Genomic DNA, 9,114 nt, shown 5'->3' on the forward strand with positions numbered 1-9,114 from the left:
GTTTTTTGTTAAGTTGCCTAATAATTATGCACAGTAATAGTCACCTGCACACAGATATCCCCTAAAATAGCTAAAACTAACAACAAACTAAAAACTACTTCCAAAAACATTCAGCTTTGATATTAATGAGTTTTTTTGGTTCATTGGGAACATGGTTGTTGTTCAATAATAACATTACTCCTCAAAAATACAACTTGCCTAATAATTCTGCACTCCCTGTATTACAGAAAATTGGATGTGAGTTGACGTAGCTGTGCAGCTGTTAGCACAGCACACAGCAAAAAGGTTCCTGTAGTCGATTGGAGCCTTTCTGTGCAGTTTGTGTGTTCTAAATGTGTCTATGTGGGTTCTCACCAGTTTTTGTGGCTTCCCTACTCAGTCCAGAAACATGTGCATTGCATTCTAAATTGGCATGTACTTGAATGGTTGTCTGCGTCTTTATGTTAGCCCTTTGATGCCTAATTTCAGCAGGGATGGGCTTGATAGAAATTGTAGGAATATAAATGCAGCTGCAGCACGGCAGCTAAAGATTTTGCAGCTGCAGCTGGTTATTTTCTCATTACTTTTTTTAAAACACCCATTTCCTTCTATAGTTCTTCATTTTGTAAAAAATGTGAGAATTATCAAAGAATCAATGAAACATGCTTGTAACACAGGGGCTGCATTTTGCAAGGATATCTGAATTAGAAAAGCGCATGAAAGTTATCAGCTTTCTGATCCATGTTGTTTCACTCAAAACATTCAATTATTTATTAAACTGGTTAAGATTAGTTCCATTAAGACTTTTATTGACAAATTCAGCTCTTCAATCAAAATTGTATGTACTACCAAATAAGTGTAGGCATTGTCAGACTATGAGTGTAAGAATTTGAAGATTCTGATGAGGGTTTCAAAACAAGTTTTATTGAAATTTGTAATAACATCTGAAGCTATTTTGCTGCATTAGAAGCAGTTAACAGTGCAGCAGTATTAGAGGTCATTTCAGGGCCAGTGAAAAGAGATAGGTTTCCTCTTATTAGCACAAATTATTTTTATGCTTCCAGCAACAGAAAGTGGAACAGTTTATCAGCGTAGGCTCTCGCTGGATAAATCAGAAATGGAAAAATAGACTCCTGAACAGAGCAGCAACACTTAAACAGTGGTGTACCGAGCTGGACCGGGACAGGATCGGAAAGGAGAGGGCCCACTGGGGAAATCAGACAGGAAGACAGGGTGGTGAGAGGGCGAGGTGTTGTTCAAAGCCTGGCGTTTTTCACGGTCACGCCTCTGGTAGCGGAAGTTAAAAGGGGGACGCAGAGCCACAGGGCCTCCGATTTCCTCGGAGGATGAGTCAGAAGCCTCAGTGAGTAGACCTTCAGCAGACTCACTGGAAGAAGAGCTAAGAGGGACAGCTGGGTTAACAGCCACAGAGGGGTCAACGGGTACAGGGTGAACGGCAGTGGGAAAGGGAGGGTCAGAGGGAACAGGCTGCGGATCGTTTCCTGGGCCGCCAATCACAGGTGGGAACGTCGGGATTGCTGGGTTTTCTGGGAGGTCGTGACCCTGTGGCTGCACCGGCCGGAGGACATCCACATTCTGAAGAGACGCAGACAACACCACACCAAATGAGAACTCTTCTGGCTGCACGAATGAATTTTACTCAATACTGTAAAACTACTTTACAAACCACACGCTCTAAAAAGAACTGAGAAGACAACATAATTACAGCGCAGGAGCATACAATTTGAAATCTCACACATAGGATTAAACACACACACACAAAACCACCAACTTGTAAGATATGACAGAATAATTATATGACCACTGGCTTCCATTCAGAGAGTTAAATGTTCACTCTAAAGGTTACTTTAGTAAAAAAAAAAAAAAAAACCCTGAAAGAAAACAGAGAACATGAAACATTCATCAAGTCAAGGTCAAGCAGTGGGTTGTTACACTCCCAACTCACAGTCCCACAGTGTGAACTGACACTAAATGCTACACTTTTCCAGTAGTTTTTGCTTTTTTTTTCTCAGTTACTGACATTCTTCTATTAATGCATTTCAATTTTCTGTTCACTTTTGGGTTGCGGATAATTCAGCTGCTATCATTGTTACACCTCCGCTGTGATTTTCCTGCATGTAGGACGTTCACAGTTTTTGATAGAGAACAATCAGAACAGGTTTTTAGGTCAAATCTTGCGTGCACACTGAATGTTGGCTTTTCTATAAATCTAAATCTGTTCTTCTTCTTGTCATGGGAGAATAAGAAACATGTTCAACATGCAGTCCACATGCAGTCACTTCTATTCCTTTCCTCCTCATCATACTGATTCTTATAGTTGTGATTTTATAGGATCTTTGCATAAATGAGCTGCCACTTTGGCTTAGCAACGCAATATTAAAAAATATTACGTAATTTCCTCCCATACCTGTACTTTAAACATCTCACAGGACGTCTGGACATCAGGATCAGTATTCGTGTCTCCATGTACAGATCCTGTGCAGAAACCTGCAGTCTGAGAGAAGAGTGTGAGACATTTGGTAATGTATTTCTGTGACATACTGGGAGACTATTAAAAAGTAAGAGTATGACACAGGGTGGGTTAAAATAATTAAAATAAAATGTACATTCCTTCTCATTAGCATTAGTTCAGGCAGAAAATGAAGTTAAGCTCAGCAACAGTCCCTGCAGCTCAGCTGATGTTTTTACTAGAAGCTGATATCAAAGCCTGCTTTACCCTGCAAATAATTGTTGTGCATCTGCAAGCCGCTTCGCAAGCCACCTGCACCCCACCACCACTATTCATGTCTGAATGAGCCTAAACCATTAAGTGACGTCACATTTTAAACGTAACCAAAGTAGTCATGTCAGCTAGTAAATTATCCATGAAATTATCCAGATGTCACACACACAATGGTGATCAATGAATTGATTTGTAATTAAGTGCTGTTTCAGACAGCGCTGCTTGACTATGTCTGAGTGCTAATTCATCATTAATATACACTTAGCGGCCACGTAAATAGATCTAGAATTTATACAGCTCTTCCATGAATTTCACCTTTGTGAAGTTTGTAATGTTCAATTTTTGTTGACCTTGGAAATGCTTTTGTCCTTCTTGTTTACATACACAAGGAGGCCACAAAATCTGCTTAGCTGGGACACTAAGGACCTAAAAATAAATAATCTCCAAAAGTGGCATGACTAAACAATACAGGAATCCTAAAAAACAATAAATTAAAGCACATTGTACGAGTGTATCTAAATTGGTGTGTGAATGTGTCATTTTTTTCGAGTAACTTCTATACGAGTACCTCTGTGTCCGAGTCGAGTGTCAGTCGCTGGCAGGTGCCTCTTTCTGTCACTCCCTCGGGGCATTCTTGCACTGTGTATTCCACAAAGGTGGCTTTTACTGGCACAGACTGAAATATAAAAATAATATAGGAAGAGAGGAGCAAACTGCAAAAACAAACACAAGCACAGGCACAAATAGAGATGGCAGGGTTTTTTATTGCGGCAGCTATCATGTTGGTTTTTCCATCCTGAAGCTGGACTATCATATGCAAAAGCAGTGTACTTAGCTTTGGTCCCCAAGCAAACTATTCAGTTTTTCTCATTTGCTCCCCAAACAAAAGCTGGGCCATGGAGGAAAGTGCCTTCAGTGATCCTTTGCAACCTTGCCAGACTCGTCTATAACTATTGCGTGATGGTGATGCTTGTGCAATAATGGTTCTTATCTGGAACACAGAAGCTCAAAGGTGCACTGTACCTTCTGCATATGTATACCCAGAGAATTTCCTTAAGTGTGATTTCCCCCCATAAACATAATGTTTGACGCACTGTCAAGCAATAAAATTAGCCCCGCAGCTTTCTTTCCCCCCATCAAAGTTAATAACAGTATATCTAGCGATACCTGTACAGCAGCTCTGGTAATTTTTTTCACCCCGAGCCCTGCAGCCATAGTGGACGTCCTTTTATAGGATACCAGAGTGACCCGAGCAGCAGTCATGGCCTCGGGGCTGTCTACGGAGAGCAGGAGGGGGCATGTTGGGCAGATCTGCTGGAGTTTCTCTGGAGAATCTGCAGAAACCAGAGAAGTGAATAAGAATGAATAAGTAAACGTCTGTATTAAATTACATGAGCAAACAGATGATAGAGACTGGATAAAGCAGTGGCACTAAATTTACAGTGAAAGCAGAAAAGGAAAAAAAGTCATGTCATTTTGAACGGATACACAACTTTTTGCTGTCCAAATGCACTTAAATCGGACATCTACATCTCTTTTCATGACAGTGAGGTGTAACCTGCTTTTGCTGATGTCTCCAAAGTAGCACCAAACCAAACGCTGTGGCAGTGAGAGAGAAGGGAAATCGATTGAGATCGGGGCGAAATCATAATTTTCACGCTCGACCTTTTGATTTGTCATAGTGGGAAATTCACTAGTGTGACTAATTGATAATTAATTAGGACTCAGCTCCATTAGACTGGGCCATCATTAATGTTATTAGTTACACCTGCACGTAACAAATTGAGATACTCACAGTGAAACGTCGATACTTTTCTCTCCTCAGGTCTTTGCTGTTCTTTCTTATGAGAATTTTTCCCTACTGGATATTTACAATTTCTTTGTTTTAATTCAATATTTTCTTTACCTTAAATCTCCAGCTTGATGTGGTATCCAAAGCAGCACATGCCGGCTGCATGATCTCTGATGCTACACATTATTTAAAGATATCGATAAACAGTGGGTATCTAATAATAGATGTTATGTTGCGACTCATGTTGCACAGCACTGTATGCATGCGACCTTCTGTGTATGTGAGCAGTTAGTGGTTAGGAACCTGCTAACGTTAAAAACACCACAGCACTTTACAGGAAGGGCCAGAGTCGTCTCTATTTTTTGAGGCGACTGAGGTCCTTCAACATCTGCCAGAAAATGCTGAGGATTTTCTATGAGTCTGTTGTGGCCAGTGCGATCCTCTATGCTGTTGCATGCTGGGGGAGCAGGCTGAGGGTCGCAGATGCCAACAGACTCAATAAACTGATCCGTAAGGCCAGCAATGTTGTGGGGATGGAGCTGGACTCCCTCAAGGTGGTGTCGGAGAGGCGGATGATGTCCAAGATAAAGACAATGTTGGATAACACCTCCCACCCACTCCATGACATGTTGGTCAGTCACAGGAGCTCGTTCAGTGAGAGACTGAGATTACCGAAAAGCACCACTGAACGACACAGGAAATCATTCCTGCCTGTGGCCATCTCCCTGTACAACGCATCCACTTAACACACTGTTTGCTGCTACAACTACACATGTTTCTTTTCCAAATATTTATTTATAAGTGACTTATGTATGTATGTATATATATATATGTATATATTGTACTATTCTTAGTTAGCGTATTGTCTGTCTTGTCTTAATGTTGGTTTAAAATGGAGCACTGTAACAAAAAATAATTTCCCCCAGGGATCAATAAAGTATTCTGATTCTGATTCTGATTCTGTTACCTGGCACGAGAGCACAGTCGTAGCTGTATAAGTAGGAGTAGCCCTCTGGTGTGTGCAGGATGGTGGTGTTGCAGTTGCCAGAGATTTGCTTTAAAAAAAAAAAAAAAAAAGATAAAACAGACAGAATTCGTGATTGGCCCAATATCAACCACTTCACTACAAAGACTTGGCACAATGTGTTCAAACAGATGCAAGACAAAAAAACTTTGAATGTACTCTTCTATCAGTGAGACCAGTGTGAGTGTTTTGGCTTGTGTTACTTCTTCAAAGGGCTGTTTTTGGCTTATAAGTCGCTCACCTATACGGAAAAGAAATAAACTCATTTGAATTTCCCATTGCCGTAAAAAAAAGGTTGTGTTTGTAAGTTTTAGAGGACCGACATTCACCAGCCACTTTGTTAGGTACACTATGCTGCTAGTACTGGTTTGGACCACTTTTTGCCTTCAGAGCTGTCTTAATTCTTAATAGCACAGATTCAACAAGGTTGCTGGAAATATTCCTCAGACATTTTGGTCCATGCTACGTGACAGAATCACGCAGTTGCTGCAGATTTGTCCGCTGTACACTCATGATGCGAATCTGCTGTTCCACCACATCCCAAATGACCTTTGTGACATGATGCTTTATCCTGATGGTAGCAGCTATTAGAAGATGGTTACACTGTGGACACTTTCGGCAACAATAATCAGGTAGACTGTGATGTTTAAATATTTATTTGGTACTATTATTTGTTAAAATGTGCCAAGAAATGATCCCCCACAGCGTTACACCACTTTCACCACTTCCGCTGATATAAAATTAGGATGGATGCATACATTCATGTCATTTACACCACATTCTGACCCTAACATCCAAATGTCATAGCAGAAATCCAGACTCTTAAGGGAAGTTCAAGTTTTTCTACTCTTCTGCCTTATCTGACACGAGTAGGGCACCCAGTGTGGTCTTCTGCTGCTGTAGCCCGTCTGCTTAGAGGTTTGTGTTGTGCAGTAAGAGATGCTTTTCTGCATATCTTGGTTGTTTCCTTGCTGTCATTTGAAAGCTGTCTGGCTGTTCTCCTCTGACCTCTGATGCCAGCAATACATTTTCACCACTCACTGGTTGTTGTTTCTTTGAGCCCTAGAGATGATTGTGTCTCTCATAGTCTGATGAGCCCAGTCCAGCCTGTCTGCTATCAACAATCCATTAATAAACCAACAATCATTAACGAGCAGTTGAACAGATGTACCTAATAAAGTGGCCCATGATTGTCTTGCTGATGGTTCCTTCCTTTTGTCAAAGGAGCTGCTTTCAGGACTAAATCAATAGTTTTTTTTATAATGGAAGTTTCATAAGTAAAATATGTAAAATATGTAAACCATAAATATCTATTTTAACAGAATAGATTTTTCCATTTTGTGGGAAAGATTTCCTCCAAATGCCCAGTTACTGAAGAGTAATACATTTATGCTTTGAAAAAAGTCACAGTAATAAAATAGATCTGCCAGTGGAAATGGGTAAAGTGACTGTGACTTCTGAAAGAACGCCCTGATACTTCCAAAAACTCAAAAATACCTTCATGTATATGGTTTAAGTGTGACTTTCTTACATTGTCCAGTTACAGTGTGGGACATATCTTATAAACAGTGCCTTCAGGCATATAGGGGCCTCCTACTCGTGCGGACACGTGCTCTTGTTTGTATACGTGTGAACATCCTACCGTTTCCATGAATGGCCTGACGTCACAACGTTTCCATGGTTTCTTGCTGCCTGTGTGACACTTGGTCTCCAGGACTTCCAGGTCGAGGTAATACACGTTGCCTGCCGGGCCCTGTAATTCAGAGTATAAACACATGCGATAAAGGAGAGCAGGCATTAACAAAGCTATGAGGCTCAAATTTATGAGACGTCCTCCTGCCAAGTAGCATCATTTGTTCTGTTAAGTATATCAATAAGGGACCATTTAGGAGGTGCTCTGTGTAATTCCACACAACACTTTGTACAATAATGATTTGTCAACACTTTGCGCCACAGTAATAGCAGCCTTTTTAGGTCATGAAGTTGATCTGAGCCTCTTAAAACCTGATCTATCCCACAGTCGGGCCACTATAGCCTTCAGCAGCTGACAGCATGACGTTCATAAAGTCTGTTGTGCAAGGTTTGTCCCAGCAGTGCTGGACTGAAATGACCTGGACTTTATTAACACTCGCTTCAATCCTAGAGGCCTTTTTTCACGAGGCGTGAAAAAGGAATGGCTTCCCGTTTTATGATATAAAATTATGTACTTTGATCTTAATGCTACATTTATTAAAAGCGACATGCACTGATGGCGGCCATTCGCACCAAAGTGTTTCTTGTTGTTTTTAGTACTTACGTTGCTGCTCCCTAATGAAACTGCTGCTGTTTTTCACAGCTTTCATGTAACCCACCGGGTCCTCAACTGGAGAATCTAGAAGCCACAGCGAGTCCTGGAAAAGGGTCATTTCTGATTTTTGTTGTTTTAAATCTTATCAAATGGGCTTCCCCTGACATGAATCTGGTCATGGCTGTTACATATAAACACTTCCCACCCTGGTCTAGGATGAACAAACGTGTTTTACAGCCTCCTCTGGTCTTTGGACTAACCTGAGCGTGCAGATGAACATTTGCGATGCGGTTCAGGGCAAACTTGTATCCTTCGCTGCGATCCTCATTGATGTAAGTGACGGCCAAGCGAGACAGCTTCTCCACCGCTTTGTCGTTACAGGGGATGGGAGCAAGTTCAACTGGCATTAGTACGACACCCTCTCCACACACACACAAGATGTGAATGGATAGTGATATTAGATGTAGTAATTTGTCCATGACGGCAGGTGGTTTTAGACAGGAGCCAGAAGACTGGGCAGTTTTATAGTGAAGTTTGTTCCCTTGTGTTTGCCTTCAGTCGAGGCATTGACTTTTGGAATCAAAACAGGACGAACAGGACAGCTGAAATGACGCCAAGGACAAAGTTTATTTGACGGCAGAGAGCTGACTTGTGAATGGATGTTCCTGGTATTTATTTAACCCCTGGAACACGCAGTCGTCAAAGGCAAATAGAACCTATGTCAAAACGGCCATTCAATATACTTATTCCTGTGGCTCCAATATTAAGTCTGGGGGTTATTTTATTGTTTCTGCAGGAGTTGTTTCCATACTGTGCAAGAGGTGTATGTCATGCAAACTAAATTAGTGCAATAGATACCTCATTAAATGACAATGAACACCAAAGAGAGCGTGCAATGCCTTCAAGACTGGGTCGCTGAGTTGGACTGTAATATTATTATCTCACCAGTAGGGGTCACTGTGGATCTGGTAAGATGCGGGTTGAGAAATCTATTGGTCCACCAGGCAGAACTGGGTTAATGATTCACTGATATCAAGTTAATTACTTTAGCATTTGATGTTGATGTTGTCTTAGAGCCTCATAACTCTGATATTTGTGTTTTCCTATCTTCATTCTTTTTTCCTGAGGAACCCAGCTGCCCTTAATCCTACTCAACTTACTTTGTTGTGGTAAATAAGTAACCATAGTCTAATTGTTTTAGATTTTATAAACTAGTGTCATGTTTACAAAAGAAATCAGATTTTCTTTTTTAAATAAATGGGAGTACATAATGTTCCTTTTTAAGTAAT

At 40.9% G+C, this 9,114-nt stretch overlaps 1 protein-coding gene across 1 annotated transcript; it reads right to left on the bottom strand.

Annotated features, from left to right (window-relative positions):
• Positions 1–881: 881 nt before the first annotated feature.
• On the bottom strand, positions 882–8,392 carry LOC101470945 (fetuin-B). The gene is made up of 7 exons (XM_004562114.4): positions 8,086–8,392; positions 7,181–7,291; positions 5,482–5,569; positions 3,890–4,056; positions 3,291–3,398; positions 2,408–2,494; positions 882–1,575 (listed from the first exon to the last, which is right to left on the bottom strand). The coding sequence occupies exons 1-7, from the start codon at positions 8,302–8,304 to the stop codon at positions 1,132–1,134; spliced, it is 1,224 nt and encodes a 407-aa protein (XP_004562171.3). The 5' UTR covers positions 8,305–8,392; the 3' UTR covers positions 882–1,131.
• Positions 8,393–9,114: the final 722 nt, after the last annotated feature.

This window comes from Maylandia zebra, linkage group LG17, assembly GCF_041146795.1.
Source record: "Maylandia zebra isolate NMK-2024a linkage group LG17, Mzebra_GT3a, whole genome shotgun sequence".
Classification (NCBI taxonomy): Eukaryota; Metazoa; Chordata; class Actinopteri; order Cichliformes; family Cichlidae; genus Maylandia; species Maylandia zebra.

Coding starts and splice junctions, on each gene's coding strand:
- LOC101470945 (XM_004562114.4), bottom strand. CDS start 8,304: ATGGACAAATTACTACATCTAATATCACTATCCATTCACATCTTGTGT. Junction 5,570..7,180: donor TCAGGCCATTCATGGAAACG/GTAGGATGTTCA, acceptor TTTTTTTTAAAG/CAAATCTCTGGCAACTGCAA. Junction 3,399..3,889: donor TTACCAGAGCTGCTGTACAG/GTATCGCTAGAT, acceptor TTTATATTTCAG/TCTGTGCCAGTAAAAGCCAC.